This window comes from Lates calcarifer, linkage group LG14 (assembly GCF_001640805.2).
Source record: "Lates calcarifer isolate ASB-BC8 linkage group LG14, TLL_Latcal_v3, whole genome shotgun sequence".
NCBI lineage: Eukaryota > Metazoa > Chordata > Actinopteri > Centropomidae > Lates > Lates calcarifer.
The window spans coordinates 5,612,174-5,628,831 of record NC_066846.1 but is presented as its reverse complement, the minus strand read 5'-3'; the positions used below and the strand labels follow the sequence as shown (position 1 = coordinate 5,628,831).

Sequence of the window (16,658 nt, the reverse complement as noted above, 5' to 3'; positions counted from 1 at the left end):
GCCCATTTCAAACAATAACTGTTCGCAGTCATCACAGACTCAAAACAAAACTGACCTCAGACCATTTTAGATCGTACAACCCGATGGTTGTTAATCAGATTAGCACAGAGACAAGATTAGCCTCAAGGCAGATGGAGCACAGAGACAGACTTCAAGATTGAGTCTTGGGAGGAGGAATTATACACACATACTGTACACTCGGAACTATGTCATTGAATTAAATGAATGTACACATACACACAGTCAGTAATCATTTAACACTGTTATTAATTGCAGTATTTCAGATTTTCAATCAGGAAGCATATCTGTAAAAACTGAGCTAAAAAGGGCTGTGAAAGAGGAAGGGAGGAAGGGATGAAGAGGGATTAAAACTGATATCATCCAAGCACAGGGCGGAGACACACATGTAGAGAGCCAACAGATTACAATGGACATCAGGGTAAAACAGGAACACTACACATTTCCTTGCTAGAGGTAAACTGCTGTAGATGGACAGCAAACAAAGGTAAGTCAAATATTTGGTCAATATAGTTTTCAGTGTTGATGTATGAGACTGTAGGAGGGAATATCAAAATGTCCCGTCATCCTACCAGTATGATCACAACTGTTTATCACTTACTGTACATCAGCATAGACCTTTAAACAGCTAAATGTAAAAACTGAATAGTCATTAAAATAGTAAAGCTAAAACTGTTGGGCATGACAGGTTTTCCAGGCAAAGTACAAAGTGTGTATGGAGTACTGAGGTAGTGCTTTATGCCATTTAAACAACTGGGTTTAAAAGTTCATTTCTTTATGTGTGTAATGCAAAGCATTTTTTTCTAGCAGCTTAGATCAACATTAAGCTCCACAATGATGTAAGCAATGAAATATAGAATTCACCACCATAATGCACCATAATGGGAAAGGAATGATATTTAAAGGTTCTATAATTACATAAAGATTATGTGTAAATTCATCAAGTCATGGTGACAAGATTGATTTATGTTCTCTTGGTTTCTCTGTTGTGCCTCTGTCACAGGAATCTTTAATATAACTATTTTTCATCCACATTCCAGTTTGTAACTTCACCTGGATGGAAGCCAGCAAATCAGCAGCTGATATCAATCTGACAGTTTTGCTGTTGTGAAAATCTGAGGACTGGATTTTTCTGATTGGCTGGTCCGGAGTGGAGAGGTGTGATGTCGCCAGTTATGGATGAGACAGCTGGGGACCTCCCAGTCAGAGATGTGGGACTGATGAGGGGGGGCCTTATGCCAACTGTCCCAGGTTTGTGTTTGGAAATATGTGTATATGCATAAACACATAAATTAGCTCTACATCCTCATCAAAAGTCTAGTGTATACCATGAAGGTTTGACTTATTATTAGTTTTAGCTTTGTGTTAAGATTAAGAATAGACATGGTGAGAGTGGATGTAAGGATTCAGGGTTTATACTGTTGGTCTTTATGAATTCTGCAGTAAAAGTGCATTTGTGTGTCTGTAAATACAACTTTTTAAAATGTCACCTTCCTGCTGTTTTCCCCAGATACTCTACGGGATGTGAAGCCATGGAAGAAGCATCATGTCATGAAGACAAAAGGTAAAAACCACTTTACAAAACTCATCCTGTCAGATTTCCACTCAGATTTTCAGACCTTGAGAGGAAAGCATACAAAGACACCATTCTTTCTGATATATAAGCAATTGTTTCTGCATTTTTAGCTGCTTCTCTCTCTCTCTCCAACAGATCCTCAGCGCCTGTTTCGGTTTCCCAGAGAGCACCTTGAGGACCTGTGTCTCCGACTGCAGGAGGAGAACAGTGTGCTGAAGCAACACACACGTACACAGGAGCAGAGGCTACGAAGGTAACGCACATCAACACAGAAACACTGATATATACTGTAATGACTGTACCGAACACCAGACATGTGGGCCAACGAGGGCACATCCATAGAATCTCATTTGTTAGATATATGATAAAGACAAGTGCCTTAATAAGACTGATTTAACTTAACTGACTTTCTCGACCCAGGATGTCCACCAGACTGATGCGTCTTCGTCAGGCCCGTCCTGGGTCCAGTGGTGTGAAGGACAGGGACATGGAGGACACCATACAGGAGCTGGAAGCTCGTGTTGCCATGCTGGAGAGCCAGAAAGGGGTGCTACAGAACAAACTCAGCCTGGCCAAGCAGCACATTATGGACCTGGGTGGTCGCACACCATACAAGTTAAGCAAAGGTGTGTGTGTAGTGAAAAAAATCCAGCACATGAATAGAGGCCGGGGTAACTTTTTCTTCCTCTTCCATCTCTGACCTTCCTCCCTTTCCTCTCCTTCTTCGTCTTGACAGGTAAAAGTATGGAAGTGGAAGGTGCAGTCAGGAGGGCAGCACAGACAGCCCCACCACGCTACGGCCCCACAATGGAGGACAACAGGGTAGAGATGGAAAGGCTGTAAGTGTCTAGTGTGTGATGTATTGGATGTAGAAATGCAGAGAAAATACATTTCTTGATTTACATTTCTCAATGTGACATGCAGCCACCCCTGATCTCTTCTACCTGTATTTCTTAACGAGACACTCTCTGCTCAGGGCCATGAGGAAATATCTGCCTATGGATCATTACAGTAGCTCCATAAAATTTCCTGTGCATCCTCTCATATCACAAGTGGCCAAAGCCTCAGACTGTTTTACTTCTGATAACACACTCATCAACCCCTACGTACAAATTACTCACCACCTCTCCCATCCAGCAGGTCCAGCATGACAGAGCAGGTGAGGGTGGCAGAGCTGGAGCTGACCGCCCAGTCCCTCAGAGACACGCTGAGGGAGAAAGAGAAAGAGATAGAGGGAACAATGAGAGAGATGAGGAAGCAGCAGGCTGACAGACACAGGTGACTGCAGCAGAGATGTTACTGCAACTGCTATTACTAGTATTGTTACTGCTGTTGGAGGGCATTGTCATGCTCTTTCCACCAGTCCTCACTCTTTCTGCAGCTACAGCTGCTTATACCACAGCAATATAAATTAAGTATTACATTTAATCATAACATCTTATTTTCCTGTCAGAATAACTATCAGAGAGAATGTGGACCTGATTCGTCTGCAGAAGCAGCTTTCAGAAAAAAGCACTGCCCTGAGAGTTACTCAGGAGAAGTTCAACCACCTGCAAGAAGTAAGTTGGTCTTTGTGTCAGATATTTACAGTGTACATTAGTCATTTTTTTTCTTCTGTTGATAATTTGGTCTATATTTTAATTTCAGTACTTGATTGATATATAATAATAGTGTTCTTTCTTTTCTTTCTTTCCAGGTGTTTGAGAAACAGCTAGAAGAGGTAAAAACGTCTTCACAAGCAAACATCAATGAATATTTCATTTCAAGACCTCACTCATAGATTAGTTACTGGTCATATTACATTTTGAGTGCATAATATTTTTATCCTAGAGTCAGAGGTCACTGAAGGAAAGCCAAGGAGCTCTGCTGGAGAAAGTAGAGGAGATGACTGAGCAGCTGAAGCAGGAGAGGCAGAGAGCACTGGCACTGGAGGGACAACTTACCACCGCTACCCTGTCTCTACAGACCCTGGACAAGGTACCACATCTGTATCTGTGTGTATAAAGTCTCACAAAAAAATAAGACCACTGGCGACAGAAAGGAGCAGAGGTTTCTTTGTAAAAGACAAGAGATTATGTCACTTCTTTAGAAGATTTAATCATTTTTTCAGCTGCAGGAGAGGATAAAAGACCTGGAGGGAGAGAGGGATCTGATAAAAGAAAACTATGACACTCTGCTAGAGCGGTAAGAATTAAAGTTCTCCAGCACAGCAATCTCTACGATGTAATGGAGCACATTAATCATGAGGCTGTAAAGATGAGACCTTTGCTTTTCTGCTAAATTAAGATGAAGGTACAAGGTCTATATAAGGTCTGATGGTTATGAATTCTTATGAATTTCCATGTTTATTTCTCTTTCCTAGAACTTTGTCCGGCCAAGGCAGATATGATGGCCATGTGGAAAAAAGTAGCAAAGTAGACCACAGGAGTGAGGACGTGGGGGAAAACATCTACAGGATGGATATCCGGAGACTGGAGGAAACACTGCAAGCAGAGAGGGAGGAGAGACGCAGACTGGAGCTGGAGAAAGAGGAACTGAGACACGAGAAGCAGATATTAGAGGAGCAGAGAGAAAGAGCAGGAGGTAGGAGTTGGAACAGCATCTGCTGCAGCTTGATGAAGCAAGTCGATTTGGAGAAACTTTGACAACAACTGAAATCCCTGTCTTTCTGATACAGCACGTAGATTCCTGAGGGAGTAAATGAATGTACAATCTCTGTGTTGTTTCCTTTAGAGATTTCTGTGATGACAAGAGACAAACGAGAGCCTCTAGAACAGGAGATTGTCCGGTACAAAGAGCAGATCTCTGCTCTGCAGGATAGACTGGACTCAGTCACTAAGGTCAGACATGAAGATCTGAATAATATGCACCCAAACAGTTGTTTCACACATCAGTCTCATCTGTTTTCTCCGTGTTATCCTCCTTTTGGTATGTGACACAGTTTCCACCCTCTCTTTTTCCTCTCTTCTAGGAGTTTGACATGAGTGTTGAGGAGCTCAGTGAAACTCTTTTGCAGATAAAGGTTTGTACTCTCTTGTACCTTCCTGCTGTAAAAAACTGAATTAATTGCCTCTAAGCCTTGTGTTATGTTCTTTCTCCAATTACAGGCATTTAGGATGCAGCAGGAGAGCAGAGAGGGTCTGCAGTTCCTCTGGACTGAAGGGAAAGCTGAGGATTTGCCCCATGAGCTGGTAAATATCCAGGCATCTCATGCTGAGACTGTGCTGGAGTTACAGAAAACCAGAAACCTTCTACTGCTGGAGCACCAAATCAGTAAAGATCTGCAGGTACATGCACACACATGGGAATCAAGTCACATTCATTTGAAGTGGTGTGCACAAAAGGGAATGTGGTGGTGAATCTGACACTGAAATGATGGCCCAGAGCAGCAGAGAGAGAGAGATACTGATACTGTTCCGATTACTAACCTCAACTTTCTCTGTGCTTTTACATTTTCCATTTTAACCCCAAGGAGGAGTTGAACATGGTCAGTCAGAGGATGGAGAGAGAGAGGGAGGAGAGCAGAAGGAGGATGGCAGACAAAGACAAACTTTTATCAAAAAGAGCTCTTCAGATCAACGCTCTGCAAGGTAAGAACAACAGAGCAGCAAAGACAAGATCACTCTACATCAAATGCAGTATTCTGAAGGTTATTCTCTCTGCAGTTGTTCTCTCATTGACTGACAAACAGGAAGTAATGTGTTTTCATTTACAGTGTCATTAGAAGACACTACTGGGCAGTTAGCATTAATGAAAAAAAAAAAAAAAATCCTCCCTCAAGAATCTCAAAACCATCATTTTTGTCTTTGTGCTCAAAAGACCAGTTGAAAGAGTTAGCATACGGCCCCAGGAACCAAAAACAGGCCATACCAATACAGTACATCTGGTCAGCTGGAGATCAGGAGGTGGTACAGCCCATTGAAGACGACATGTCTTTTTCTCAGCTGAGAGCCGGGGAGTCACTGTTGGAGATCCACCTCAAGGTGAAAACCCTAACCTAAAAAACCTGAACTAGTTATTTTTTATCCTGAATAATTTCACCCAAGTTTCCCAGGAAGCTGATATCTGTTGTTTTTTGCCCCTCAGGCTGCCACCTTTACCCCAGGAGGGCTTCGGACCATGGGCAGGATGCGCGCAGGAGTGCTCAGTGGCGAGGACATTGTGACCTTTTGCACCTACAGCCTCCTGGACTTCGAGGTGCACTCCACTCCTCTGGTGTCAGGCAGCCAGCCCAGCTACAGCTTCACGTCCCGCTATGCTCTAACACCCCGCGATCTGGGCAAACTGGGAGGACAGGGGTCAAGGGTTAGAGTGGAGCTCCACCAGGCATTAGGAGGGGTCAGGTTTATGACACATGGAAGTGGGCAGATGTCTCTCATGGGTGCCATGGAGAGGAGAGGGGAGCGTATCAGTGGACGTGTCGGTATCACAGGTAAGTCATTGTGGACGCTCAAACAGTAATAAAATATTTGATGCCTCTTCCCCTGCATACAGTCTGTTGACACCTTTTATATAAGATATTGTGCACCATAATACCCCGCTAATTACCTGTGTTTGCTAATCTCCAATGGTTTGAAAAATACAGACATCAGCTCATTCACAGAACTGTGTGTCTTTCTGTGTCTTTCCACAAGGCCCTGAAGGTGAAATCATTGGTGTTGTGGATTTCTGGGTGCGCCTGTACCCTCCTGCTGAACCCATGGAGGCTGTGATAGAGAGACCAGCTGAAAGAAGAACAGCAGCAAAGAAGAGTCCCGTGCAGATATCTTATGGTTGGCAAGAAAGCAGCCATGAGGTAAGACAGGGACAAGAAGTTCTAAACAAAAAACATATTTCTCTTTTCTCTAATGGTATTGCAATATATTTAGTTTTGGTTCTGATTTCCAGTTCTTGTCTAGTTTTGCTGCTGTTGCCTTTCTGGGGACAAATGATTCGCACAATACAAAGCTATAAAATATTTTTTTCAAAATATTTTTGATGAAATCATCTTGTAAACTAGGATGTTCTGTCTCTAATCCTGTGCTGTGTTTATGACATTATTTGTTAATCATGGCAGGAGTTACATGACTATGGTGGAGGGATCCCCAATGAGTTGGTGGTTACGCTGCAGCGCTGTGTGGGCCTCAGCGCTCGCTGGCCAGGACTACTTCCTGATGCATACGTGACGTACAGGTTATACGACCTGCCACCTCACGTCTCTCAAACAGTCCACAGCACTGCTGACCCCATGTTCAATGATACCACCAACTTTCCACTGGCAGTAACAGCTGATGTGTTGCACTACTTGAGGTATGGTGTATATTTTTGAGTTGTTTTAGTCTTGGCCCAAATTCAGGAATATGATAAAAAAAATATTAGACCAGTCTTACAAGTTCTTAAGACAATTCATTTTACTGTAATAGAATCTCTATTTTTGCAAAATATTAAAAAGATTCAACTGCACCTCTGCCCAGGTCTAGCAGTCTTTGGGTATATGTGTTTGATGACAACGATGACCAGATACCACCAGCCTATCTGGCCAAGACCCCCATCCCACTGCGAGCCCTGGCTACAGGCAGGGAAATCAGAGGTGAGGTGTCAAGCTAGCATCAAGTTAGATGAAGGTGGAAGCCAACACATTGTTTTCATAGTTAGAAAAAAAATGCCTTTCAGTAAAAAAGTATCTGCATTTCACAATTAGCACTTTAAAGATCCACAGGAGCTGGTCTTAAACAACCTACTCAGCAGTCTGGAAATGTTCCTCTCTGTCCTGTCAGGTGACTATGTCCTGAGGGATCCAGCAGGTGGACCTCGAGGTATGGTCAGGGTCATAATAAAATGGAAGTACCCCTTCCAGCCAACGGACAACTTGATGGGTAGACAAGGAAGACAGGACAGGACAATGGAAAGCACTGAGAGGGAGGAGAGGAGGAGAGAAGAGGCTGAGATGTCACAGAGGCCCATAGCCAAGCCCAGAGCAAAGGTAATTTTAAATTCTGCTGTGTCAAAAAGTTTGGGATTTATCAGTTCACTAGCTTTATTCCTGTTTTTCTTTGCCTTTTCCACAGACTCAGCTACTTGAGCCACGAGAAACCAAAGTGGTACAGAAAGAGACAAAAGCCCAGGTAATGTTTAAGCACCTACAAATTATATATTCACAGCTGAACTGTGTGTTTTCATGAACTTTGTTTACTAGTACATTCTTCTCTTTACAGCCTCGGCCTCCACCTGTCAGACAGAAAAGTTCACAGAGCATACGATCAGAGCAAACTGTCTCTGTGAAACCTCTGGATAGTCGTCAGTCCACAGACAGGAAGAGATCCACCAAGAGGTCACCTGAACATTACCAGGGCAAACACCGTCTGACACCTGAGCCAAGACTGGCCACACCCTCTCGTTTGTCACCTAGCAAGTAAGATTTTTTTTCTTTCATAAACACTCCATTGTCTCTCTATTGTAACATAAAATAATGAAAATATATTTTAAAAATGACATAATCTTATTTAAGATCTTCAGCTGGAACGTCTCCCAGACAATCACCAACCACACTGTCGAGGAGAAGCTCTGCCAGGACTCAGGTAGGAACTCATTCAGTTTCTCCTCACAGGCCTTAAAACAACCTCTGGTAGAGTCATTTTCACAGGGAATAAACATCAGTTAAAACATTGTTGTGGAAGGAGAGGTGAGAGTAACTACATATTAGAAGACACTAGTTGAAAGCTGACTGGTGCATGGGCTCGTTTGTCATTTCTTCTTCTCAGGACCTTCTCTCTGTGGATCAGGTGTCAGGGGATGAAGAGGAGGAAGAAGAGGGGAAGAGTGAGAGTGGTAAGTATTCACAAACACATAATAGGCCTGTAAATACCCACTCTGAGTTTCTCTCAGTAATTGGAAACCTCATTCTGCTATTGTTGGAATAAGCAAAATATGCATGGAACACCTCTGAAGCTGTCACATACTGACGGGCTTTAATTTTCAGCTCAACCGGTCGAGTTTAAAATGAAATAAATCCAGTTCTTCTCATGTTTTTTTTTAACTATACAGCTGCTGCAGGAGACAGTGGAGCTCATGAGTCTTCAGATTCAAGTTCCTCACAAAGTGACATAATCATCATTCCACCTAAACGAAAAATGAGAAAGGTACAAGCAACAGTGAGAGAATATGTATTAGCAAAGGACAACCTGAACATCACGTTGTCGTGTTATATGTCAGTCAGATGTCAGTGTGTTTCTGCATCAGTGACTGTTCATGAACTGAATGTCACTGCATTTCAGGGAGACAAGATGAGAGTTGAGATTCTGTCCCTGACCTTTGAACCTTCCTCTCGCGTGGCGCTGGACAAGTCAGTGCAGCGTGTTTACGTGGAGTATCGGCTGCTGGGCATTCCCATGGAGACAACAGAGACGCCCATGTCCCTCCGTAAACCCACAAAGGGGGAGGAGGTTCACTACAACTTCACCCGAGGTGAGAGTTGATGAGCTTTTTGTGGTTCTATAAAGTTTTCATTTTTACAGCTCACTTACAGTACATACCCCAAATCTCTCTGTTGTCTCTCAGTGATCTATGTGGATGGTTCACAGTCAGCTCCACTCAGACAGTATCTTTACACCATGCTGGAGGGCACTGACCCCAACCAGGGCAGGTAATATAATTTTACAAATTAAGTCCCTTCTCTTTATGGATGTCTGTAGACTTAAACCACAAAAAAAACATATATATGTCTGTGTGTCTCATGCCAGGTTAAAGTTCACAGTGGTCAGTGAGCCGATGGATGATGATGAGGAGTGTGTGGATGTCGGACATGCTTTTCTGGATCTACAAGAATTGCTTCTCACAGGAAATGATGTTACTGAACAGGAGATTGACAGTAGGTATTGGTAGTGTGTATGTTTTACATTCTGTCACTTTGATTATTCTGTATTTGATTATTAATGAAAATGAAAGAATTTGTACAAATACACATATTCAGGCTATGGCGGATGCTCTTTCATATTCCTACTTGAATTGTGTGTGAACAGTTTCTTTTTCAGTTTTCTTATACCATTTCTGCCTGTGGTTTTCTGTTTCCTCCAGTCATGAGTATGGATGAAGACAAAACAGTGATAGGGAGTCTAAAAGTGTCTTTAGAAGCAGCAAAAGCTCTGACTGGGATATACCAGGAGTTTCACCAGAAAGATGACACCAAGAAAGAAGATGAGACAGGTGAAGAAGAAGAAGAAAAGGAGGAGGAGGAGGAGAAGGAAGAAGAGGAAGAGAAGAAAAAAGATCACACGGCACAAGGGACAGATGATGGTGATGAGGATGAAGATGATGAAGGTGGTGGTGACTTGTAGTGAAAGTAAAAAAGTATGAGATGAAGAGTTGTTGTGTTGTGTATGAAACAGTTTTGAGCGCTGGGAGGAGCAGTTCATTTCCTGTTTGTAGCCTTGTCTCCTGCATTTTGAAAAAGTAATGAAATAAAGGATAATTTTTGATTGGCCTATGAGGCTGTTTATTCATGCATTTTAGAAATTTGTTGTCCAGTTCTTTCCCAGTTCATCCTGTTCACCCTTATTGTAGATCTTGCTGAAAATCTCTTTCTTAGTATGCTTAGAGAACATTTTTCCTGCATGGATGATATTTGTTTCTCCACCAAACAGAGCAAAGAACTCTCAAAACAAGTGTTAAATGGCTGCGTGTATTGATCTGCATTCTTATAATCCAAATCTTAATCCTATCCTAAAATTAATGGCAACAATATTTGTTCTTTAATTTTTGTGTAAGATCTGCTTGTCACTTCAGGAATACGGTAATTGAAGAGGTTGACAACATGCATACAACATAAAATTGAAAGAAAGATTATTCTATTAGTTACATTTTAATGTCCTACTCTGTGGGGGGAAATGTTTTAAATGAACAGTTGCTTTTAAAATGTATCAATTCATTTGACTACTAGTAAACAAGGATTAAGTCATTATTTAAATTTATCTTAATTTATTTTATACGAAGGACAAATTAGGTTCAAAGCACGCACGAAAATTGCGATGTTTCCTACCGTCAGTAAAAGCGTCACCAAATTGGATACACCTGCGTCTACCGGAGTAACGGCGACGGTGGCAACTTCTTTGTTTTAGTCACAAAGTTGGAAAAATAATTAATAGCTTTTAACATTCGTGTTGTCAATGACATTTAGAGGTAGAACCAGGGGCCAGTTTGTGAAGATATTGCGGGTTTGTGTCTTGGGACCATAAAAGTACAGATAACCTCGCTAACGTTAGCTAGATTTTTTTTTTTTTTTTAAGAAACTGCTAACCGCGACATAAATTTGAAACGGCTAGCGTTAGCGGTTAGCTTCGTCTGTAATATAAATCTGCCCCTAATTTTAACGATGGTAAGTATTTGAGTTAACACTAGAGCGAATTTGTCTTATGGACGTTCATTAGTACGCTAATGCTAATTAAATAATGGAAGTTTTAAATTCTTAGCCACCATTTCTAATGAAGTTCTGAAGTTGAACAGAGGTTGACTTATTTCATGGGTAAATGGACCTCTTTCACAGGTTTTCTCATGAATAAATGGCTTTGTAATTAACAGAAGGAGATAATGAAGTGTGTGAGCCACCAGCAGGCCAGCCAGCTGCTCCACAACAAGTTCGTTGTGGTGCTGGGAGATTCCAGTGAGTAGTATTTAAAAAACAGCCTCTCAATCAAATACTGTTTGCACATAAGTACATAGAAAAGTTTGTAGCCAGAAAGATTGTGACCATTCCCATGTAATTTTGGAAACGATTCCTCTTGGTCTTGAATAAACTGGCAGGCAGATTAACTTGTGCATTTACATTTACTGTTAACAGTCTCGTGAATTCACAGTGAATCTGTTGGTACTAAATTGCTGGGTTGTGAAAGTGGGTGACACTGATAATTTTGATGCCCTGTGTATGTCCTCCTCAGTTCAGCGGTCTGTATACAAGGACCTTGTGCTGCTGCTGCAGAAGGAGAAATATCTCACCTTAAAACAACTCAAGAGCAAGGCAAGGACTAACATCCACCAGGTTTACATACTGATATAAAGAAGAGGAGGAGCAGGAAGCTGTCATATCAAAGAAATCTGTGTGCTGCTTTGGACAAAGGCATCTGCCAACTGCATAGATATATACTCCATAATCACGACATGATTTTTTTGTTTACTGTTATCATTATTATAAAATGTAATGCCAGACATTTCAGTGCAGCAATATCTCTGCTGGAAATTACAGTAAATGTTTTTTATTATGAGACTTCATCTCAGAACAAACATTCTCATTTCTTTATCTTTCCTGAAATACATAGCTTGTGTGTCTCTTTTCCTATTTGTTCCTGTCATCCTCTCTCCCACATCTATCCTTTTTCAGGGTGAGATGAGTTTCGAACAGGACTGCCTGGTAGAAGGGGGTTGTCTGAGAGAAATGCACAATGGAACAGAGTACCAAGAGGTTCGGCAATTCCAGTCCACCCACCACCTGGTCCGCTTCTACTTTGTAACCCGCATCTACTCTCGCTACATGCAGAGCATCCTAGAGGACTTCCGCCATGGCTTGAAACCAGATGTAGTCATTGTCAACTCCTGCGTTTGGGATGTTTCAAGGTGTTTATACAGTTATACAGTTCTATCAGTTCTAATTATCTAGCTATTCATTTGATATTGTAAAAATATGACTTGGTCTTTAAAGAGCCACTATAATGTAATGTAAGATGATGATAGGGGCTGTGGAATGAGACCTGTACATAAGACCAATTGCAATTTCCAGTTGTTTGCCAGTACAGGTTGATACAAATCACATTACTTAAAAGACACAGTGGAATTAGGGATAAAAACATTGTTAAGTGCTTATCGTATGCCCTGGGTTAGTTGCTTATCAAATGTGATTTGGTTCAATCAGCCAACACCCCCTATCATAAAAACTACACTTTGTTAGCTTGTGGGTGGTAAGTTAGCTGACAAGGTTCATGCGATTAAGATGTGTTTGAATTGGCAAAAACTTGGTTCACAAAACGGTGTAGTTGAGGTCTAATTTATTCATTTCTTCCTCATCCCCACCTCTTGATGTAACAGTGAGGTTTAGGGAGCTGTGGGTGGAAGTGAGCAGTTCTCTAAAACAGTGTAGCTGGTGGTATCTTGACTTGAACAGCTTCCACAGGCTCTTGTTTGATGAGTCAAACCCACATTTAAGAGAGAGCAGTGGCAGAGGATAAAACACTGTTTAGTGACAATGTATCAAGTCATCCTGCACCACATTAAGCACCTGAGGCTGATGGTCTAACCTGTTCCCTAGTGTAAAGTTTCACTGAATATGTTTTATTAAGCCCCAGTCCAGTAATTAGTTTGAGCAGGATAAACTTGTTTTTCATGGGTATGTCTGTATTGATGTTGTGATTTGTAGATACAATAACAAATGGATTGACGACTACAAGGAGAACCTGCACAGATTCTTTGATGAGCTGAGTGGGATTCTACCTGAGGAGACCCTGGTTATATGGACCCTCACCATGCCCTTAGCAGAGAGGATCAAGGGTGGTTTCCTGGTGCCTGAGGTATGTCACCGCTCATGAATCAGAGGTAGACATGGAAATCTGGTCATTTGGGAATTCACATTCATGTAAGACAGCAGTGGCAGGAAACTGCTACATTCATTCAGTCCACACTGGCTCTGACCTCTGCAGCAGTGTCACTGTCCTCAGAAGAAGCTGCCCTGTCAGCAGCACAGCTCCTAAGGAGCTGAAAGGACAACAGGTGGACAAAATTCACCAGGCTGAGTAACATCAGAAATTCAAAAATAACTTTCAAGTAGACTTGATGCTGTCTGGTTGCAGTGATTGACAGAGGTTAATAATAATAATAACAGTAAAATGTTTGACAAAATGCTGTTTTATTTACATCTTTGTGGACTGCTGTTCATAACCCCAACTGTGCTAGCTCCTGTTTTCCTGTCTCCTCCTGCTTTTTGCCATACCATGTATTTTGCAGGTTTTTGATGTGATTGCACTATTAGTACTTTGTCCTCTCTCCTCCTTTCACCTCAGATTGAGCACAAGGCCCCCCAGCTGCGTTATGATGTGATCGAAGCGAATTACTACAGTGGGACTGTGGCTGACGCCTACGGGATGGATGTGTTGGACCTCCACTTTCAGTTTCGCTTTTCCCTGCACCATCGTACAAAGGACGGAGTCCACTGGAACGCCCTTGCCCACCGCAGGATAACCTCTCTGCTGTTACAGCACACTGCACAGGCCTGGGGTGTCATTATGTCCTGTCCACTGACAGCTGTGGGTGAGGACGGAGACACACACACAGAGAAATATACACTCACACTGTAAGACAAGGCTTGTGTTTTAGCCATACTACAATATGTTTATTATTTGTTTGTTTCTCTCCGTATTCTGTATACTATACTTTAAAACACTTCAGATGTAGACATTATTCTGGTAACTATTACAGATGCATTAATGGCTTTTATTAATGAGTTGTTTTTATGACTGTGATTTATTAACTTAGGTTAACATGATTTTGTTCTTTTTAGAACATACTGAGGTTACTGTTCAGCAGCCGATCTACAGACATGCTGCCAACCCTACAGGTAGGACATCAGGTGGTGATGATGTGTTGATGAAATGATTATTTCTGTTGATTTTAATCAGTTTACAACAAGGCAATATGGGTACGGTATCTCATCACCATAAACAGCAGATCTGCCAAAATCGATAGATACTAGGACGTGTTGAATTGTGTATGTTATGGCCAGTACATTGGACTGCATGATTATTGGAAATCAAACAGGAACTTTCAGATGGTACAAAGTACATCAGAAATAACAGATTTTTAATTTTTTTTTTAGTGGATAATCAAGCAGTTGTTCATCTGCTCAAAATATTTTTTAAAAATACATTAACATGGGCAGTAATTCTAAAACAATAATTGTTTTACATCAATAAAATTCCCAGCTTTGGGTGGATGTTTGTGATTCACGTTGTTTCACTTTGTTTTTTTCATCTTTTGTTTCTTTAGGCTTTAGAGTGAAATTAAATTGCAGGTGGTATCAGAGTGATATATTAACCCTCTCAAACCTGCAGTTTTCTGATGCGTATCTTTCTGCTTTTTCAGGAGTAGGGAGTACGTCTAACTACCACTACCCTCTTCCTATCAACTATTTTTCCAACATGGGTGAGGTTTACAACATATACACAGAGGTTTTCATGGTTTTTAAGGTTTTTGCTTCATGTGAAATTTGTTGTTTCCTTTATCTGGCAAACTACTAACATTAAAATACTCTAACTCATAATAATAACTATAATTGTGTGATTTAATAGAATAAAAATAATATAACATATTTTTAACAATCTAAATAATCAACAATAAATGTCAGTTTCTTGTGGAGTAGACATAATCTCAAAAGACAGGAACATGTTGCAGTCAAACACTGGAAAAAGTCATCACTGTCTCACAATCTGTATCCACAGGTTATGATTGTTTTTTATTGTCATTTTGGCAAATGCAGAAAATCATACTTAATAATTAGTACATTAAATCCAGAAATGCCCCCTGGAAGGGATCTGTCCTTCAAAGACTGATAACCCAGTCTAAAAGTTTTCTTTTTTGCCTCCCTGGTCACTACTTTCACATTTTCTCTGCTTTTTGTCATTCCTACTTCTCTCCCCCTCCAATCATGTCTCTCTCTCAGAGAGGCATCCAGCACAGAGAAACTACAGTGGCTACAGGGAGGAGTTCTTCAGTGACTCCCTTCCTTCTAGCTATTTGAACTTCGAGGTCAACAACCCGCTGCTACAGACATATCGCCATGAAGCAGCTGGAGCTTTAAGACCTGCCCTCCCACCACAGCCTCTCCCATCAGCCAACAGACAGAGGCACAAACATGGACAGGCTGGAAATGGTAAGTGTACAGACAGTAGCATGTCATACTTCATTATTTTAATATGCATGCAGGCTTAGAGTATTTGTTAAAACATATCTCTGGGTGTTCTGGTCTAGTTATTGAAGGTCTCTTTCATCATTTAATGGCCGGTGTCTCTGAGCTGCCATATCCACTCCAGAGCCTGTGTAAAGTTCTGCATGTTTTGCAGGTTTTGACTACAGACCTCCCCATCACTTTGAGCGTTATAATGAGTACCATCATCAGAACGTGGTGAGGAGCCGACAGAGCAGACGCCACTATGCTCCTTACACCCATCACAGACCCAATCAATATTCCCACAATGGCAGTTACTACTGAGATGTTTTACACCATTCAGACTTGGTCAGATTTCTCTTATTGTGTTATCTACTCTGATCTCCTGCAGAATCTGCAGTACGTTGTATTTCACAAGTCTTCTGTCTTCTACATCAGAACCATACAAAGGCTTGTAACAGGAGGAACGTTAAATTTCACACTTAGTTCATTCCCAGATTTTATTGAATTCAGTTAAAGTCCTCCTTTTCTTATGTAAATTAGCACTCTTAGTTGTTACAAATTTCAGTTGTTTGTTCTTTAGCACCAAATAGATTTTAAATATATTGTTCATTTGAAGGCATTTTTTAAAATTCTGCAGCTAAAATGTATCAGGTGCTGTGTTCTATTAAAGCTGATGCTAAAATTTCAAGACCATTTTTGGCTTATTTTAAAATTAATCACTTATTAGATTTAGAAATTAATGATCCTTGTAATGTTTTACATCTCACATGTGATAATGTGATACCCATTCAACTCTAGTATAAAAATAGCTTTTGCTGTAGAACTTTAAGGGCCATAAACTGGGGTCAGTAGCAGCTTAGAGCAATTACTTCAGCATAAGACAGACCTAGGTGTAATGTATTAATGATGTAATAAGCAAGCCTGTCACTCTAAGGCAGTAAGTAGTCTTATCCATATTTAACAAACTAAAGTTAGAGATTAGAAATTTAAGAGGCTGTCACCTTAAACTGTACACGATTGGCCTACACCTGCCATTGTCCACAACCAAACAGGCAGTGGACCTTCACATTAGACTGTAAACTTGGAACAGCTAATTTCTGTCTTCAACATGTTATAGACAATACATACAGACTAAATTTCATAAATAAAAACTGACACATAACA

The 16,658-nt window shown here is 41.1% G+C and overlaps 2 protein-coding genes across 3 annotated transcripts; both read left to right on the top strand.

The window, feature by feature from the left end:
- Positions 1-1,154: 1,154 nt before the first annotated feature.
- Positions 1,155-10,046, top strand: rpgrip1 (RPGR interacting protein 1). The gene is made up of 30 exons (XM_018684951.2): positions 1,155-1,269; positions 1,529-1,582; positions 1,730-1,847; positions 2,015-2,220; positions 2,331-2,433; positions 2,735-2,872; positions 3,048-3,153; positions 3,291-3,314; positions 3,425-3,571; positions 3,705-3,778; positions 3,957-4,177; positions 4,328-4,434; positions 4,566-4,616; positions 4,702-4,881; positions 5,067-5,184; positions 5,414-5,577; positions 5,681-6,026; positions 6,229-6,389; positions 6,651-6,883; positions 7,048-7,163; positions 7,351-7,556; positions 7,642-7,698; positions 7,789-7,985; positions 8,082-8,151; positions 8,335-8,401; positions 8,618-8,712; positions 8,848-9,037; positions 9,131-9,215; positions 9,313-9,440; positions 9,647-10,046. The coding sequence occupies exons 1-30, from the start codon at positions 1,182-1,184 to the stop codon at positions 9,904-9,906; spliced, it is 4,110 nt and encodes a 1,369-aa protein (XP_018540467.1). The 5' UTR covers positions 1,155-1,181; the 3' UTR covers positions 9,907-10,046.
- Positions 10,047-10,613: 567 nt separating this feature from the next.
- Positions 10,614-16,176, top strand: fam113 (family with sequence similarity 113). Of its 2 annotated transcripts, XM_018684885.2 has the most exons (11): positions 10,614-10,943; positions 11,147-11,228; positions 11,503-11,582; positions 11,943-12,023; positions 12,099-12,175; positions 12,972-13,122; positions 13,612-13,858; positions 14,109-14,165; positions 14,690-14,749; positions 15,267-15,476; positions 15,667-16,176. In XM_018684885.2, the coding sequence occupies exons 1-11, from the start codon at positions 10,941-10,943 to the stop codon at positions 15,813-15,815; spliced, it is 1,197 nt and encodes a 398-aa protein (XP_018540401.1). In that variant the 5' UTR covers positions 10,614-10,940; the 3' UTR covers positions 15,816-16,176. The 2 variants fall into 2 exon arrangements, with proteins under 2 accessions (XP_018540401.1, XP_018540399.1); XM_018684883.2 differs by having other exon boundaries at positions 11,943-12,175.
- Positions 16,177-16,658: the final 482 nt, after the last annotated feature.

What these genes read in the sequence shown, in the direction of transcription:
- fam113 (XM_018684883.2), top strand. An exon ending in TGCGTTTGGGATGTTTCAAG is followed by an intron (nt 12,176 to 12,971) that starts GTGTTTATACAG and finishes TGTGATTTGTAG; the next exon opens with ATACAATAACAAATGGATTG. An exon ending in GTGGTTTCCTGGTGCCTGAG is followed by an intron (nt 13,123 to 13,611) that starts GTATGTCACCGC and finishes CTTTCACCTCAG; the next exon opens with ATTGAGCACAAGGCCCCCCA.
- rpgrip1 (XM_018684951.2), top strand. Translation starts at nt 1,182, where the DNA reads ATGTCGCCAGTTATGGATGAGACAGCTGGGGACCTCCCAGTCAGAGAT. An exon ending in ACCATACAAGTTAAGCAAAG is followed by an intron (nt 2,221 to 2,330) that starts GTGTGTGTGTAG and finishes TCGTCTTGACAG; the next exon opens with GTAAAAGTATGGAAGTGGAA. An exon ending in CTAAACGAAAAATGAGAAAG is followed by an intron (nt 8,713 to 8,847) that starts GTACAAGCAACA and finishes ACTGCATTTCAG; the next exon opens with GGAGACAAGATGAGAGTTGA.